The sequence below is a fragment of the Penicillium crustosum genome, assembly GCF_028827405.1.
Source record: "Penicillium crustosum strain IBT 35664 chromosome Unknown utg000001l_segment0_segment0, whole genome shotgun sequence".
In the NCBI taxonomy this organism is placed as follows: domain Eukaryota; kingdom Fungi; phylum Ascomycota; class Eurotiomycetes; order Eurotiales; family Aspergillaceae; genus Penicillium; species Penicillium crustosum.
The window spans coordinates 8,642,248-8,660,389 of record NW_026623122.1 but is presented as its reverse complement, the minus strand read 5'-3'; the positions used below and the strand labels follow the sequence as shown (position 1 = coordinate 8,660,389).

General features: G+C 46.8%; 6 protein-coding genes across 6 annotated transcripts; 1 reads left to right on the top strand and 5 right to left on the bottom strand.

Moving 5' to 3' along the window:
• Positions 1 to 381: 381 nt before the first annotated feature.
• Positions 382 to 3,903, bottom strand: N7487_003208 (uncharacterized protein; the record flags this gene model as incomplete). Its single annotated transcript, XM_056870955.1, has 3 exons — positions 382 to 1,852; positions 1,909 to 2,746; positions 2,886 to 3,903. The coding sequence occupies 3 exons, from the start codon at positions 3,901 to 3,903 to the stop codon at positions 382 to 384; spliced, it is 3,327 nt and encodes a 1,108-aa protein (XP_056735739.1).
• Positions 3,904 to 5,184: 1,281 nt separating this feature from the next.
• On the bottom strand, positions 5,185 to 6,279 carry N7487_003207 (uncharacterized protein; the record flags this gene model as incomplete). Its single annotated transcript, XM_056870954.1, has 3 exons — positions 5,185 to 5,496; positions 5,660 to 5,995; positions 6,076 to 6,279. The coding sequence occupies 3 exons, from the start codon at positions 6,277 to 6,279 to the stop codon at positions 5,185 to 5,187; spliced, it is 852 nt and encodes a 283-aa protein (XP_056735738.1).
• Positions 6,280 to 6,957: 678 nt separating this feature from the next.
• Positions 6,958 to 7,981, bottom strand: N7487_003206 (RTA1 domain-containing protein; the record flags this gene model as incomplete). The annotated part of the gene is made up of 2 exons (XM_056870953.1): positions 6,958 to 7,739; positions 7,813 to 7,981. The coding sequence occupies 2 exons, from the start codon at positions 7,979 to 7,981 to the stop codon at positions 6,958 to 6,960; spliced, it is 951 nt and encodes a 316-aa protein (XP_056735737.1).
• A 1,272-nt stretch (positions 7,982 to 9,253) lies between these two features.
• N7487_003205 (basic helix-loop-helix domain-containing protein) lies at positions 9,254 to 10,801 on the bottom strand (the record flags this gene model as incomplete). The annotated part of the gene is made up of 1 exon (XM_056870952.1): positions 9,254 to 10,801. One exon carries the CDS (start codon positions 10,799 to 10,801, stop codon positions 9,254 to 9,256), a length of 1,548 nt encoding a protein of 515 aa, XP_056735736.1.
• Positions 10,802 to 10,912: 111 nt separating this feature from the next.
• Positions 10,913 to 12,382, bottom strand: N7487_003204 (uncharacterized protein; the record flags this gene model as incomplete). The annotated part of the gene is made up of 5 exons (XM_056870951.1): positions 10,913 to 10,936; positions 11,136 to 11,342; positions 11,435 to 11,625; positions 11,885 to 11,938; positions 12,130 to 12,382. 5 exons carry the CDS (start codon positions 12,380 to 12,382, stop codon positions 10,913 to 10,915), a joined length of 729 nt encoding a protein of 242 aa, XP_056735735.1.
• Positions 12,383 to 15,531: 3,149 nt separating this feature from the next.
• Positions 15,532 to 17,557, top strand: N7487_003203 (putative Golgi traffic protein SFT2). The gene is made up of 4 exons (XM_056870950.1): positions 15,532 to 16,038; positions 16,213 to 16,333; positions 16,625 to 16,775; positions 17,386 to 17,557. The coding sequence occupies exons 1-4, from the start codon at positions 15,807 to 15,809 to the stop codon at positions 17,536 to 17,538; spliced, it is 657 nt and encodes a 218-aa protein (XP_056735734.1). The 5' UTR covers positions 15,532 to 15,806; the 3' UTR covers positions 17,539 to 17,557.
• Positions 17,558 to 18,142: the final 585 nt, after the last annotated feature.

The window sequence follows — 18,142 nt, the reverse complement described above, 5'->3', positions numbered from 1 at the left end:
TCGTATATATCTTAAGTCACAATTAAAAATATAGCTCAAAAGACCTCTAAAAAGAACATAATAAGGCGGTATAATTGGCCGATCACAATTCTGATCTTGTTTTGTATTCCTTTAGTGATGAAAAACGCGGTGAGGTAATATCCAATGGAAGTCATGAATCGGTGGCATACTTAGTCGCCTGTAGACATCTCTTGCGAGTCAGTTATATACAAGCTAAACACTCTATGAAAGATAGTGCACATAGCTGAAGTTACGTTGACTTGATTGGGAAGGACTATAAATGCCCAATGTCTGCTACTCTGAATACTGCAAATATCCATTTCCCTCTATACCAAACCACGTACATTCAATGTTTGCAGGATATTTTCAAACTCGACTAAATCAGTCCTTCTTCTTTAACAGCAGATTGATCACTTTCTGATTTCCGTGGTGCATGGCGAGCGATAGTGCGGTCTGACTACCTTGGCTTGCAGACTCAATGTTGGCACCATTATCAAGTAGCAGCCTCACTACTGCATCATGCCCGCCTATAACTGCGTGGTGGAGTGGGGTCATGCCAATATAGTCCAAAGATTCAACGTTGGCACCATTATCAAGTAGCAGCCCCACTACTGCCTCATGCCCTTTTTCAGCTGCAATGTGGAGTGGGGTCTTGCCACGATCATCTGGAGATTCATCATTGGCATCACTGTGAAGCAGAATAGTCACCACTACCTCCTGCCCTTTTGGAACTGAATGAGGGAGTGGGGTGCTCCTAATGCGGCCGGGCGATTCAACTTTGGCATCATTATCAAGCAGCATCCTCGCTACTTCTTCATGCCCGTGCATGGCTGCGAGGAAGAGTGGAGTATTCAAATATAGATCTGAGGATTCAACTCTGGCATTATACTCAAGGAGCACCCTCACCACCTCCCCATGCCCTTTTTCAGCCGCGATATGGAGCGGGGTCTTCACATGTCGATCTGTACATTCAATATCGGCGTCGTTATCAAGCAGTACTTTTACCACTGACGCATGGTCGTACATGACTGCGAACCAGAGTGGGGTCCGGTGATTGATAGTATATGAGTTAACGTCAGCACCCCTGTCGAGCAGAATAGATGCAGATTCTGAGAGCCCAAAATATGCTGCAAGATGCAGACCTGGGATATACTCTCGCCTGCGGCCTAGCCTGAAATCTACCATGTAAATGGCCTTACTACAAGCAGAAACTAAGGCATGGTCCTCAAGCAGTGTTAATGCCAATATTTCCCCATCGAGCGAGTGTACTGCGTGGTGTCCCCAATTGACTGCTGCATAAGCCCAGAAAGCACGCGAAGGTACTCTACCCTCCAACTTATTTGCGGTCCTCCCTGTCTTGAAAGCTTCAAATGACAGGTAGGTGACACAGGCCTTCGTAATTTCAATCTGGGCATTGGGAAACCATCTTTTCCAAGTTCGCTGAAAGTATTCTTGTGTCGTGTGATGAACTAAGCGCACGACGTCACTCTCCCTGTCAACAACCACCAAGCCAGTGCATGTAGAGACTATGAGCCCAAGATTTGGAATCGCATCCTCGTCAAACGCGGATGTGTTTTCTTCAATGCCAAGGGCTTGTTGAAGTTCAGCCAATTTCAGCCGTCTCCTAGCACAGCAAATCCATGACAAAACCTGCGTAGCGAGTTTTCGATGTTCTGGCACCTGGCCTTGAATTCGCTCCATAGCTTGCTCATAAGCATTATCCAATGCTCTTGCCCTTGTACTCTCATCTCTGGTCTGAGACAAAGCCTCCAACTCTTGGAGTGTCTCCTTAATGGCCTTTGGTGTTGTCTTGCAGGCTAGAGAATCAACATAAAGCCGCGCGAGAAGAAACCTAGCTAAAGTAAGTATGTTTGGGCCGATATTTGCTGTTACAAAATCAGTACATACATTCCATCAACTGCCTTGGCAATCGCATGTTTAATCCTTTCACGGAGTGAAGCATTTTGTGAACTCAAAAATTGGCAATCTTGCAGCTTGCCCTGAAGATACCTTTCCACGTCTGTTTCATCGGCGCGGATCTCAATTCTGGTAGCCTTCTGGAATTTCGACTCAATATACTGAATGAAACGAGATGTTGCGAGAATATTTGCTTTGACAACTGCTTGAAAACCGAATATCTCTCGAATAAACACATCAAGATCATTCTGAACAATTTGGCATTCATCTAGGGCATCGATTATGATGAATGTCTTTGAGTAGGTAGCTGCAACCTCATGAAGCGTAGAACTGATCTCGCTGAGCGAGGGACGGGCTTGACGACCTTTGTGTCGGTAGTAGAGGTCCTTAAGAGCCGGCGGTAAAGTCGGTTGTCCCATAGCTAATTGCTTCAAAATATTTGTCATCAGATGAACTGGCCCTTGTTCCTGCTGCTGTTTGAACGTGCAATAGAGATATGCGATGCCAACAGAAGAGTCATTTTGAAATTTGGCGTGGAGGTGATGGATCACCGTAGCTGTGGCAATCGTTTTACCCGCTCCTGGTATACCTGGACAAAACAAGGTCTGGTTGGTGTGTTCTAGCCAGTTCTGAAACTCCATTGATTTTAACAGCCACTCATTGGTACCTTCTTGCTTTTGGGTCATGAAGTAATTTTGTTGAGTAGCATAATTTACAGGCGTGAGCCAGTCAAGAATCACCTGATATTCTTGATCTCGTTGGTGGTCTCGTTGGTGGGTGCGGATCTCGTCGACAGCATTGGACACCCCTTCAAGTTGTTCTTTGATCTCTAACAGAATAAAAACTTGTTAGCACAATGAATTAAACGCGCTCTTTGTATTGTAACAACTACTCTATCAATCAGACATCAAGTTATTGGTGGCAAAGAAAGACCAAAAGAACAATTTATCGGATCAAGGGTGTCTCACGCTTTATCGCAGGCATCTGCTCCACCTCCTGTGCTGGAACAAACATGAGAAGCTCCTTTGAAAATGCTGCAGCAACGGCCGCTGCATGTTCCTGCCATTTTTTGTTCTTATGCGCATCTGCATAGTCACAGATACCTCGGATCACAAGGCATGGGAAGTCATTCATTAGCCCTGCTGCCTCCATTTCAAAGCAGAGAACTTTGCCGCCAAGGTTTTTGTTGATCTCGTCCCGAAACTGAGCATCTTTTACCACTCGGTTGCCAGATGCAATCAGCCCGTAATGGACGCGCATGTCACGGGGTTTTCTGCGGACAATTTTGGTCTGATCACAGTGAATGCAGGGGATTTCTTCTTCATCCTCCTCCTCGTCCTCATCCTCATCGTACTCCTCCTGGTTCTCCTCGGTGTTGGGCGTTTCAACGTGTTCGCAATCTGCTCTGAAGAGAACATCTTTCAAAGACGCAGACCGGGTGTACTTCAGTGCAAGCCTGGGCCAGTTTGTCTCCAGATCTTTAAGGTACTGTGGTATCCTAGAACCTATCATTTCATGCTCTCTCTCGACCTTTGTCAGGGCAGCGAGTAGTTCCGCAGGGGGACGATTCAATGATCCCGTGCGCTCAAAAGTGCCACCTTGTTGGGCTTTTCCAAAGTCCCACTGTACTACTCCGCCAAACTTGCCTTCAGGGGTGCTGACAACCACATCACCCAGCCTGACAGACTTTGGCACTCCACCGCCGATCCCGACCATGAGGCCAAATTTGATTGATGGGAAAGTAGAGGTCATCCGAGTTGCGACCGTTGCTGCATTGTTGGTGCCAATTTCACCTTTTGGCAAACATGCCACGACAACATTGTGCAAGCCTATACGACCGAGAGTATAAGCGTTGTGATCATTAGGCTGCCTGGGGATGTCGTCGTGTCTTTCATCAAGCATCGCCACAGCGGCAATGAATTCCTTTGGCAGTGCGCAAACCCATCCGACGGTGTAGTCGGTATGAGTTAGAGCTTTGGAGGCCATCTCTAGAGTTGACTGAGAAGGGACTGACGCGTTCATGGACTTTGCATTGAAACTTGCTAGGCTGGAGAAGCAGTTGTCAAAGACTATCAGGGTAATCGTTTCTAGTTTGCGTTTTTCATTCAACCAAGGCTCGAAAATGAATTGAGAGCGAGCTCTCCCGACTCAGACGGTATTCAACGCCAAATGAAATTTGTCGAAAGAAGAGAAGAGGTTGTATGAGGAGAATTCAGCTGAATGATTGGAGCCACGTCGGTGCGGGGCATTCTGGCATGCAATAAGCATGTCGATATGCCATTCATCTCATCTTCTTCTTGCAGGTCCTTTACTTTCAATCAAAGCTTTATCCTTGGGGTTGTCATAGAGTGATATTGCACAGTGCTGCACGATCGCGGAAACAGCCATGCTTAAGATGACTTTTAACACCTGAAAAGTGCTATGGCCACGGGCGACTAACGGGACCACCGGTACATAACTCTCTCATTGGATACTATCTGACCGTGTATTCCAAGGTTTTATCACTGCCTTCTTGAAGCATATACAGTAATTTCAACTTCTCTTGTACTTCTATATACACAATAATAGTGGGCGGCCTATGCGGTCTAGTCATGTCTTCTGTTAGTCTTTTGGATGCCCTTTTCAGATGCTATTTTCAGATACTCTTTTTAGACATGCACAAACGTGGTAAAAAAAACATATTCTATATAAGACACTTTTCTATATATAACGTTTGACTTTACAATGTTGAATAATAAACATACTAAAGTATAATACACTACGCAGCATGTATTAACAGAGTTAAAATCTTTCACAAAGGATGTAGAGAATAAATAGTAAAATGTTATAATCTCTTCATACATGGAAAATGGGAGTGGATCTAAATTACTGCCTGGTAACATAAACTAATGAGAGCGTTATGTATCGGTTGCCCCATTAGACGCCCATACATGATGCAGCCCCCGTTGTGTGACCAACTCCTCGTGCCTATTTCATACTACACTTTACTGAGCTCAACCTTTGAACCTGATCCAAATGGAACTATATACGAGGTGAATCATTGAGGAAACCAAGCGCTACATACGCATATATAGAGGTACTCACTGCTATAAAGCTAGCATACACCATAGCTTCAAAGTAAACCAAAGAGCCAAAAGGCCAGAACTGCCAAAGAGAGTGACCAACGTAACCAACATAACCAAAAAGCCCTCATTCCCAAAGAGAGGTTATAACAAACTGCTCGAGTAACCTACCATTACCTTATTACAACAGAAGTAATTTAGTGGTTCACCACGCAGCATGACCACCGTCTATACGGAGGTCACTGCCAGTCATGAAACTACTAGCATCAGAAAGCAAGAAGACAGCCGCACCACGGTATTCCCTAGGACGGGATAGACGGCCTAGCATATTCTCTTTACCAAATTGCTCGCGACGCTCAGGATACTCGATGAACAGCATCTCCAACATCGAGGTGAGGATGTACCCCGGGGATAGGGTATTGACGCGAATGTTGTACTGGCCCCATTCGGCAGCGAGGTTGCGAGCTAGTTGGATGACGGCTGCTTTGCTTGCGTTGTAGACGGGACAGATTAAACCCTGTTTAGGTCTGTTAGCGTGGGTGGGGATATCATAGGACTGCTGGGAATCAAGCGCTGAGCCGATTACTAGGGTACGAATGATTTTATAGGGAAGGGCACACGGCAGCATGAAATCTCCATAGGAAAACTAGGTAAAAAAAAGGAGAAAGGAAAAGACGTACCCTGTTAACAACAGTACCGCTCATGCTAGCGACGATAGCGATACTACCCCCATTCCCAAAACGAATCATCTGCCTCGCTACAGCCTGGGCAGTCATGAACACACCCGTGACATTAACCTCAAGCAAGGCGTTAGCATCTTTAGCCGAGTACTCCAGAGCGGACGTCTCCTGCTGAATAGCAGCAGCCGCGATTAGACCATCGATACGACGCTCGTAATTGGCGATATCCTCGACGACAGTATTGAGCATGTCTGTGTCACGCACATCGACACAGCGGTACTGCAGCTCGGCGCGCCATGCCTTGGCATATTGCTGCACTTCTATGAACTCTGATGCCTTTCATCGGAATTGGTTATGAGTTATCGGGGGATATTCCTTTCTAGGTGATGAGGTTGTATCACAATGGTGGCACGTACCGGCTCTTTCAGGTAGTCTAGAGCGTACACTTTCGCCCCCGCTTCTAACAGAGCCTCTGCTAGAGCTAGGCCTAGACCTCGACCGGCGCCCGAGACTAGGATTACCTTGCCTACTAGGCTAAAGTCGGGGATTTGGGCGTTTTGGTCCAGGTGAAAGGGGTGAGTTGGAACATGAGTAGTGTGGACATCGGTTTCGGCTGGCATTGTTTGATGTTGGTAAAGGAATGTTTATAATTACCTACGGAGTAGGTAGATGTTGGGATAAGAAGAGAGGAAAGTAGAAGTAGAAGTAGAAGGCGGGGTTGATAAAGTCTACTAGACTCTCAACCATGGAACCAGTGGGCGGAGTAGCACCTTTTAATAGTTTTTCCTTGATCTTCCAAAATGGTGACGGTAGGTCGTGTGAGCAGCAAAAAATCAAGGGAAATGACACAAACCTGTGTTTTAAGTGGCTTTGGGCATTTTAAGTTGGAATATGGTTATTATAGTTGAGTATAAGCGTATCACACCGCGTCCCAACATCTAAATATATCTCACTAAAACTAAATTAAATTAACTATGGTAAAGTCATTATCCATCCAAATATGCATCTCTTCTATACCCCTTGGCTACACACATGAAAAAGAAGCTGATTATCAAATAAAAACCAAAAGGTTGCACGTAGAAAAGCATCTTGCATAGAGTATGCTTTTTTTTTACCGACTTCGTATAAACCAAAAAAGACTTCTAAAAAGAGAACTTAAAATAATATACAAGTAGACTGCTAAAAGAACATCTAAAGGCCACCAAAAGACATGATGAGGCTCCATACGCAGTCGACTGTTCTTGCAATCTTAAATTACAAAACGAGCAGATCAAATTCCCATCAACCTAAGGGTATCCTCAAACTATCCCAATGGTAGCGCCGTCAAATATTGGAATATCCAGGAGGTCGGTGATATCCAAAGTGACGGGATTGTCCGTGAGCCAACTCCGGCTCGAGAAGCCGTTGCTCAGCCAGAGGATATTCTGAACTCGTACTGAAAGCAGGGGGGGGTCATAAACATCCTTCGTCTTGCGGAAATACCAGAAGTTGGAGATAACCATGATGATAAACATCAGTCCAATATCCAAGGCATAAGCTGGCCATTCGTGCCTCGAGAGATAGGCATCTGTACCCGTCGCATATTCTACCAACCGATAAATATTTCGAACAGTGATAAGCACACTGCAGAGATATAAATTCCACAGCCTGATATTCACATTCACACCCTGGTGAACGAGTTTCCCTCCATGGCGGGAACTCAATCGGATGTGGAAAAGAACGGCAACCAAAGCAAAGATAGCAAAGAAGAAAACTTGCAGTCCGAGACCAGCGAGAATTATCGCTTTGGCCAAGTTGAGGTTCGATCGAGACTCGGCACGGAGTAGGATAACGACGCCGACGGCTTGAACGAAAAAGCAAAAGATATCGCCCGTAACGAAGATTGGAGTGACCCAGTTTATGCGGATGAAAGATAACTCTGGATGTCCTGATTTGCGGATGAGACGACCGAGAAACATGTAGACTGAAGCGGCGAATAGGATAGGTGCGAGGAGGATTAGGATGGTTTGAATTTCGTATGGTGACTTCTTCTGGAGATGCTTGCTTGAATCAGCGCGCGCGAGCAGGCCAACGACCTCGACTATAAGAGCGTAGTGAGATTAGCTTGAAATGCCATCGCACTTTGTTGTTGGTGAGGAACATGGAGGTCATACATGCTGCTGCAACAAGGATCACAATTCCAAACCATTGGCGCGTCCTTATTATCCTCCATATTTGGACTAGGCTGACGACACAGAACAGGATGGCAACGGCAATGGCTGCAGGAATGGAGGGTTTGTAGTATGTGTAGTAGGGGTTTGAAGGGTCGTCTGTCGTGGACATTGTGAGGGTATTATGCAAAGTGATTATTGTTTCAATTACATGGAAAGAATTAAAGTATCACTCCCTGGTCACCACCCCCTTTTTAAATGACAACAAAGTTGTCAGATTTTACCAATTGAGAAAAATCAAAGTACTCTTTTAGAATACGAACTGTCCAATTAGCTAGCGATCTTAGCACAGCTTTATCTGGGGCTGAGGGAACACGATGGTAGATCATTGAGATTGACCAGTAAGATATAGTCGCCAGTTGCTAGCACGAAGAGGTTTCCCAAGTAGGCAATCGTTGGGTTAGTGGAGAAACCCCGTAGCAGCGAATCAAAGACGATGAAAGTGAAAGAAGCCTAAAAATCATCCATAAGGCTGTTGTTAACGAAGTGATGCTGACAGATCGAAGTGATCCACATCAACAACTCAGCCTCTCTCATCTATCAATGCACTAGACTATTCTAGGTAATAGGGTGCGAGGTCACTTGATTGGCCAACCTCAATATTCTTCGCATAACCCTGAAGATACATTCATTCTGATTAACACTCATAGTTAGAGAGATATACCATCGGTGTGGTATGATGGCCGAGTAGATTGGAAGATCGTTCTCTGTTGTTACCATCGTCTTTCTACAACTACTATTTATTTGCACCTGAAATGCCGATATGCTATACGATTACAGAAACCATAGATTGATTCATAGATACTCGGTATCAAGAGAAGCAAATGGGGTATTAGGGAAGGTGCAATCACGTTTATTCTGCAACAATGACACAACACATAGAATCGGAGAAAAGAGTAGTGAAATGATGAAATGATGGATTGAAGAGAAGTAGAATCAAATTTCAAAACTCAATATGGGCTCTGGACACAAATAGATGAAAAGACACGCACAGAATTGATCAAAGCCATGCCCTGCCCGCTATCTGAAGATGGGGCCAGTGACGTAGCTCAAGTCAAGAAGTAAAGATCAAGGAAATAGACGGGGTATCGATATGGAATAATAATAAAGCAGGGTAAGACCGAAATAAGCACTCAAGCCCAAGAGAAAAAATCGCAAAAGCAAGGTGGAAAAGAAATGAAAAGAACTAAAATCGTACTAACATGGATGCATGAAGTAATGACAACGCAAGAAAGAAACATCAAAGATAAAGAAAAAAGAATTCATGGGCCCATTCTCTTTCACTCCTAGTACGCCGATTAATCGGTCCCTGCATTAATACGCCGTGCCGTGTATGCAAAGGTCAACACGAATGACCAAATCAGAGAAGACAGAAATGGGCCATCTAGCCCATCTCCATGCCGTACTCGTCCTCCTCCTTGAAGCTCATAGCGGCATGACCAGCACTGTTCCAGTACTGGGGCTGGCCAGCGCCGTTGGCACTACTGGTACCGCTGTGGAACGAAGGACTCAGGCTGGGAGGAGTCAGGCCGGACATGTCACCGCCCTGCACGGCATCGCCGGCGATGTTAGTGTGCTTGGGGACGCGCAGACCGCTACCAGGGCCGCGGGTATAACTGAAGGAAGTTGGGTCATTCCTCTCCAATGCATCGAGGATCTCGCTGCGCATGCGCTTCTCTTCTTCGGTTTGCTCGAAGGGCCAGGTTCCGCCCAGGCTGCCGATCAGCTCGGCGAGTTCCGCTTCTTGTTGGTATTTGACATGCAGGGCCCACATCAGATCGCGGGTCCAGCTGACAGCACCGTTGAGAATGTCACCCTTGTTAGGACCCTTCTCCTTTTCTTCGATGGGGAGACCCATTGTGATATTGCCCGCTGTCGCGCGGCGGCCGTTACCTCCAGCGAGAAGAGAAGTGGCGGCACTTCCGCCTGCGCCGGCCATGGAAAGAGCGCTGCTGTTCACAAGTTGCTTCCGGACCTTATCGTCTTCTAGTCGGTGCTGAGGAACCAGGTGGGAGAGATCCTGGATGCGTTCATTGATGTTGTCACGTCGGCGGCGTTCGACCAGGTTGTGCGAGGCACGGCGACGCCGGCGCTTGGCTTCCTGGGATTCGAGATCTCCACCGCCGCCAGGCAGATGAGCGTCAACCTTAGCGGGCAGCGAGGCGTGCTTCCCAGACTTGAGTATCTCGGAGATGCCAGCGTGGTGTGATTGGTGAGGAGGAGATGAGATGGGAGAGGACTCGACGTACGACTGTGCACTGCCGGGCGTTCCGTCCCACTGGTTGGACAGGGACTTCTGGTGACGAGCCTGCAGTCCGGTCCGGATAGGCTGGGACGGGAAGCTGCCAGACTCAGGAGTACCCAATGTCAAGGAGCCCAATGCTGGGGTCTTTGGAGTCATAGGACTGCGGCCATCAGAAGAAGTACGGTCCATGCCTTGCAAGCTCTGGCGCTTGGTGCCGAGGTAGTTCTGGTCGAAAGAGCTGGCATTGTGCATGTGGGGATTTTGCTGGTTCATGCGGTACTGCTCGTAGTTGAAGCTGTTCTGGACGAACGGGCTGGCCATGGGAGCATTATCCGGAGTGTTGGAGTACATATGCGACATTTGGCTTTGGTGACTCATCGCGATGCCACCAGCAGACTGGTCCTGAAGGTAGTTCACATTGTCGCGCTGATGACCGTTCTGGCCGCTGATTTCGAGATCCAACAACTCGTCTGTGTCGATTCCGGAGTTTCCAAAGTTGAAGCTGGATGACATGTTCTGTTGCGAACCATAGGAGTAAGGCATGAAGCCATTCTGCTGCTGCATGGTCAAGTCGGATGGGTCGACCCCATCGGGGAATTGGTTACCCATCGAGTAACCGGAGTGTGACATGATGAAAGGGGTATAATCGTCGGATTCGTGTTTGATGAAAAGACTCGCTTCAGCCATAGCCCGGTGAAACAATCTGGGGGGGGTGTGGGATGGGGCGCAGATCGGCGAGGGGCTAAAAGGAGGAGTCGTAGTGCCGATCCTACCGACTCTCCGCGACAGTTGTCAAAGTTAGACGGTCCGAGAGGGGCGACACTGGAGAGAATGGATGAAAGAGGCGTTGGGTGTGAGATTGCCACGATCTGTGTGTAAGGAAAAGATGTTAGTTAAGACTCGACCCCGCCCGTGGGCGATTTGGAGATGTCGTGGCCTCCGTGCGCAAGGCAAAACAGGCAACCCAATAAAATGCAAAACAGACTGAAAAAAAAAAGGAAATAGGAATGCAAATAATTACCTCTGAAACAATGAGTATTGGAGGAATGAAGTCCGGGGAGATTGTGAGACGTGCCAATAAGCCGGGGAAATTTCCTCGGTCTTTAAAGCCGGGATGAGTCGACAATCGAGGGGGACTGGGAGGACTGTGCAGATCACCACGAACAAGTCTTGGGACAATCGCAATCGCAAGGCACAAGGCGCCAAGTGACAGAAAATTGCTAGAGAACTGTGTAAGCGATGAAAGAGCGATAAAGAAATAAAGCGGCGCAAATGCGAGAAATGAAAGAAGAAAGAAGATCAGGGATCAAGAAGATAGACCACAAAGTAGACTAGAAACGAGCAGGGAAAAGACCAAGCCCGAATCAGGCACTCAATCCCAGTTTGATCTTGGTTGATCCCAGTTGATATGCTGGATGGTTTGATCCCAGTTGTCCTTTCGCTGATACAAAACACAAAGTCTGGAGAAGAGTGGGGGAACAAGCGGTGGGAGGGCGGTGAGCTGTGGCGATCTGGGGGGTTTTTTGGTTTTGAGCACGTTGGTCTTGTATATATAGATCAACCTAGTTCATACTTCACCTGAAGTGGTATATTTGCCAGATTGGATTTGAGTCCTTGCGCCTTGACCCCTGGGTGTTGGCTCGGGGTTTGATACCCACGCTCGGATTGCAATCGGAATACGAGTTGACGCAAGCGCTTACTTCCCAAGAACAAAAGAAAAGAACATGTTTGGGCTTGGTTTTGAGGCTGATGAAATAATTTGAGACTTACCAAAGGAAGATGTGTATATGAGATTGGTATAAGTAAGTATATCTCGGTATAGACCTGTGTTGACATTAGCAAAAGATCAAAAAGGATACATCCCAAGACATATCAACATAACCCATGCAGGTCAAGACATGTAAAACGTATCATAAGCAGAGCCCCATTCACACGTGGGGGCTGGAAATAAGGCATATATCACAGACGCAGGAACATAGGGAATATACAATATATAAAGGAGACTTGACACGTACCTTGATCTGTATGTCGAACTAGAAGCTCACGAGGTATAACGTCTTTGCAAATCAAAAGTTCGAGAACATAAGTATGCAGTGACAACTCAGAGGGAAAAGCACTTGCAGGTTTCGCAGACAGACACCGAGGGGATGGAGACTTTATGAACTCAAGCGGCGCTGTCCTGCATCTCTCATTTGATATATTACAACATCGGTCATGCAGCCCGTCGATCGGTGGAAATCGATGAGATTCACCTACGACATCGGACATTGAATTTTATTTTTATTTTAATATTAAGTTGGCTACTACCATCTGGATCAGAAAGGAAAAAGGGTGTGTGTGAGTATAAATCGGGTGTGAGTGGATTTTGGCTGAAGGAGGGGTGGCAACGGTAAACCCCCGAGCCTCTTTTTTTCTTTTCTCTTTTCGTACAATACATAGATAATAATAACAATAAAAAACATGAAATACTACTTGACTGAGTAAAAAAAAAGGTTATCATATTCATAACCTAAAATAAAAAACAAACTTGGACAAAGGGGGGAAGGGTGATACAGCCGGATCAAGTAAAACGGCGGCCATCCCATGATACACATTGGGATATTTGTCACCTGTTACCACAATCATGACTCACGGGTGTCTTGAACAGAGCAAGCAAGAATGTATCATATGAGTTCTTGGGGTTACAAGCATACCAAAACCTATCTTCTAGGAAACCCTAATCTATCATTCAGAGTGGAAGTCTGCAGGATATATTCAAGATTTCCGAATGAGACCATGTGGACATGGTTGATCTCCAGCAGCTATGTAGAGTACTAGTACTCAAAACACCGGAGATGGTAGAGATCGACTAAACATTAGAAAATGACTATGAGTCGCAAATATCATTCGGAGAACATAACATGCATAATCCCATTACCTTGGCAATACCAGAGATAGAGAAGATTGGGCAAGATCCTAGTGTATATGTGTTGAAAGAAAATCGAAAAGGTAAAAGAAATAAATAACGAAAAAGAAGTAGCCCACAGACCGCATCCATAAGCACTATCAAGCTGCAAGAGGATCAGTGCGGTCTGTTCTTCATGTGGGAGGGATGTCGTGCAGAGGAGTCTGGAGTGGTGATCATATCTGTGATCGTCAAGGGAGCTTGGACCTTCCATATTGCTCCGCTCCGACTATGCACTCGGGGCTTGAATCTCTGTTATTTTTGTTCTACGTAAGGGGCGGACTCGTGGGTATTGATCTGGGTTACAGCGGCAAAGGAAAATAATGACATACTTCAATATTTGGAACTCGTTTACTCCGTAGAATGTTCAAGACAGTTGGTAACTTCGGATTTCGGACTTAACCGTTTGGTCTTCGTCCGAAGCCAAAAAAAAAGTAGAATGGTAGAATGTGGTGAAGAGAGATAATTGGAGGGGTTGGAATGTGTCTTAAGACCCCCTCCACCAATAGTGAATCAAAGCAATACACCTCACTTTGGTATGACTGTGCTGAGCCACATCGTCAAACTTTCCCCTCTTTCTGAGCCACTCCGGTTTAGGAGATGATAAGATAATAATATTTTGGGATCGACGGATGGGGGTTGATCTCCGGGATTCGTTTGAGGGGAAATATGGATCTGACGTCCCGTCCCGTCAAGGTTCGGCGATACACGCCTAGGTAATCCACGGTCGACGCAAGGGAGAGAAGTTGGATTTCAAGATCTACTTTAGTAGTATTCCATACAAAGAAGTCGGGACTGTTGATGTCTCACTCGAAGGACCTGTGCACAGGACCCTGGTATGACGACATCGTACGTGGTTAAGGTCGCACTCCATTCCGGGGGTCACGGATAAGCCGACTCGTGTGCATCGGACATTCTATAGAGTACCATTGCAAAGTAAAGCAGATGTGAAAAAGCAAGAAAAACAGGGAAACAGAAAAAGCAAAAGTAGAAGCCAAATTTGGAGAAACAATGAGGCTAGTACCAATGTTACCCACAGTGCAGTCCGGAGTGCATATCAGCGCCCTTATGGTTATCGGATAATTCCCCTAGGTGGTACACGGGTAGCTACATAAATACAGTCAACAGGTAAAAGGTTATATAATGGGTATGCAACATCATCTGGAGTTCTTCCGATACGACTGCCGGCAACTATAGCCGTTGTAGCCGTTATCGATAAATAATTCTGCAGGGCTGTCCAATACCAGAACTTCACAAGTCATTCTATTATTACAGTTACGGCCGATCGCTACAGGGTGCGCATCAGCCATGAAGGATCGACAGTGGGACGGCAACTAATGATTGAAAATTGCAGATAGGGAGGGGGAGCTAGTAATGGTCATGCGTCCAAATCGAGTATAGTGAAGGATAGATTATGGTCAAGAATGGACTATTATTATATTGAAAGTTAATATTCTATTGAATAAGTCATCTGGCAACTCCACTTAAAGTGTGTTGATTTGATTTAATATACAACAAGCTTGAACTTGGGAAAAAGCATAGCTCTGGATATCTTCAAGGGGTCTGAGGTTGAGATGTAAAAAATTCCAGCGGATATAGCGCAAATGATAGTATTTACGTATTTGAAATGTTATAACATGATAATATCTAAGAATAAATAATATGTGAAGTTGCTTATAGGTGGGTTATATAGTTACTTCATGCTACATATCTAGCGCTATACCCCATTAGGCATTAGCCTCCTTTCCCCAACTTCATCGCAGAACTGGGAGACTGCCACTATACAACCATACCTCTACACGCCACTTAGGCAACATTGCACCCTCTTGGTAAGTAACATATATTTCTTTTATTTTTCTTGACTTCCTATGGGGGGGGTCATCCTGGTGAATAACCCCACAGGGCTCGGTCCGAAGCTTTGTACCCCAATACTGGAAACCATCATCTGACAGCTTCAGCACTTAACGCCGATCGGGTTGGTCGCATCGGTAGCTTCACGCCATCTCGTCATTTTGCTTGGTTCCCCTCGTCTTCCTACCCTCCTTTATCGATAGCGCAGCGCTTCCTTATCCAATCAGCACCCATCGGACCCCCTACACCGTGTTCGCTTCCTATCCCTTCTCGGATCGTGCCCGCAAGGTTCAACGCTTCCCACCTATCTTCCGCTTGGTTGGCTTATCTCGCCGCATTCTTGCACGGCATATCCTCGATTAATTCACCTGCGCCGCGCCATAGGACCTCCCAAGCTACCCCCGGTAATCATCGCCGACTCCGCAGAGATAGCTGTAGCTCCCGTTGAGCTGACACGTTATCACAGTGCAATAGGCAGCCCTTTTCTTGGTTGGAGAGGTTGTTCATAAAGTTTATCTATCAGCCTGCTATATTCAAAAACCTTTGATCTTTTGATCTTGACCACATATTTTCGAGTCGGAAAACTTTCCTCGAAAGTGGCCCCCATTCGACCCGAGTCACGGCGTGTCCCAGCTCATCGGAAGCCGAATCCACGTTCGACACAGTCGTCATCTGCCCCTCTGTTGGCTTGACTAAGTCCCCGCTTCTAGCCAATCCTCGAGGATCATCCACCACCCGGCGCAGATCATCTGCACTCCATCTCGCATAGTCCCTGCAGACCGTTCTCTTGGTCTTGACTTCCTGGACCACGGGCCTTCTCTGCAGACGCAGTAGCGCACGCTCCTCTTCTCCTCGTTTTATTCGGGATCTAAAACTTGACTAAAACTAGTCTCAAACATGGCGAATAACTCGTTCCGAGACTCTGTTAACTCACTAGGGTGGTCGCGTAGAGATCCGGATCTCCCCGTCAACACTAGAACGTCATCAAACACTCCATTCTTATCCCGTCTACAGTCTTACAACCCGTTCAGCGAAGGCGGTTATGTCCAACTACCTACTCACAATGAAGGTCCTGGGGCCCCATTGCCGGCAGCTACTCGACGGGAAGAAGAAGAGGGCTTCTTTGCTTGTAAGTTTTTTTTTCTGTCTTGTGACCCTCCGATCCCCAGATCCTCCCGTACACTGTTGCGTGATCCATGTGATGAGACTGCAGTTCCTGCGCCGGGAGGATTCATTCCCACCATGCTTGTTTACGTGGTAGCCGATAGAAGAAGATAAACACACTAACATGGGCTGTGTATAGTGAGTCGGTGGGACCGTATGCTCATCTTCGGCGCATGTAATTTGGGCGCCGCCGTCTGTTTCATGATATGTTTCTTCTTGTTCCCCGTCTTGTCGCTCAAGCCCCGCAAATTCGCGGTCTTGTAAGTTGCCTCCGCGATGGTCCGCATAATGTGGACTATGTTCCCCGGCTTTCCATGGCCCTCCCAGCCCTCTTTCTTTTATTTTTCTGGTTATTTTATGCTCTCGGACGACCGAGCAAATCCCGAGCTGGGATAAACTAGGTCATCGGTCAATTTTGGTTAAGACCATGTGCGCCTTTGTACTTCACACTACGAGCTGATTGGTCCTGACCTCGACCTATATCTGCGCCTCATGCCAAGGACCTTCGTCTCCCCTCTTGGATATCTCTTGCTAACCGGTTTCTTTACTAGATGGTCCGTCGGCTCAGTGTTGTTCTTGCTATCATGGGCGGTTCTCATGGGACCGTGGACTTACGCTAAGCATTTGGTCTCGGGAACAAGGTTGCCATTCACAGCGGCCTATTTCGGAGCGATCGCCCTGACGCTCTACTTCGCCATCGGGGTAAGTAAAATCGATTTCTTTATCTTTTATTTTTCGTTCTCGTTTTCGGATTTGGATTTTGTATTTGGTCTTTGCGCTTCATCCCATTGCACACCGACGATCCCTCCCCTCCTCATGATACTCCCCTCTGGATTTCCTTGTTTTGTCGCACACTCGCTCTCCCTCGCTCTACCCGAGTCGGTATGGTCGCACTGCACGACCGGGAAAAGGGGAATCTTGCAGCCTTCACATCCATCGCGCAGTACAACCTGAAACTACGGCTTGTCATACCTGCTGTTGGCTGCAGCCACTTTAGCTCCTTCGATTCCATCCCACCCTGTATTCGTCCGGCCTCTTTGTTTTGAATCTTGCGTCTGTGCTGCATCCCACCACGGCGCGGGACTTGGATGTCCTTTCCCTTACTTCCCCTTGTCCGACACATCCCGGTGTCACAGAGCGCGGCGGAGTCCAGAGCCATAGAGATCAATCTATGTCTCACCGTCCCTGACTACTTGGTCATCCTGTTCTACCTGCATATCACAACTACACACCATCTACTTCCCACATTTGGCAACACATCCTCTTCCAGAAACTCTTGCTGACTGACTTCTCTTTTTTCCGTAAATTCTAGCGTCAGAACCTCTTCCTTACTCTCATCTCCTCGATCTTCCAGCTCGCTGCCCTGGTCTGGTACCTCGTCAGCTATTTCCCCATGGGCAGTACTGGCCTGCAATACGTGGGTCGTTTCGGAGCATCGCGTGTTACAGCTTGGATTAGTGGTTGATTTGTTCACTTGCTCGTGTCTGATACCCTGCGCTTTGTCGGACCTCACATACATCGCACGGTGTGCTTATGGTTACCTGGGTATCGGTGGCTCCCTTCGTTGTGTATATGTATCTCGCCAGAACTACAGTGTTTGGCGCTTTGGTTTGCTTCTCTTTCCTCCAAATACTTATATCGGCATACGGCCTGGGTTTCTTGGTAGTAGAATGCTGAATATTGACATCGGACAAAAAGGGAAAAAAGGGAACTTGTAGGCTACTAGTACATGTACATCGGATTGCTGCGCTTGATGGATTTGGCTTTCCATTTAGTTGCTCGTGCCTTTGCTGCTTTTCGATCACTAAGTGAAGTCGAGCATGCCCTAAGTGTTAAGCACGACCTACATCCCCAGATAGGCAACCCTGAAGGTAAACTCACCCACTCACTGAACCCCGAAGAAAGCGGAAGAGTAGCTGAGTTAGCAGCCCACATCTATGAAACGCACCAAACTAGCCCTATCTAAATACCATCTGAGTACCATCGACAGCCTCAGTTCTAGGATCCCACTCTGTAAAAGCAGGCGAGTCTACCATATAAACCTGCAATCCTCTCTAAATCTATAACTA

Coding starts and splice junctions, on each gene's coding strand:
- N7487_003203 (XM_056870950.1), top strand. CDS start 15,807: ATGGCGAATAACTCGTTCCGAGACTCTGTTAACTCACTAGGGTGGTCG. Junction 16,039..16,212: donor AGAAGAGGGCTTCTTTGCTT/GTAAGTTTTTTT, acceptor GGCTGTGTATAG/TGAGTCGGTGGGACCGTATG. Junction 16,334..16,624: donor CCCCGCAAATTCGCGGTCTT/GTAAGTTGCCTC, acceptor TTTCTTTACTAG/ATGGTCCGTCGGCTCAGTGT.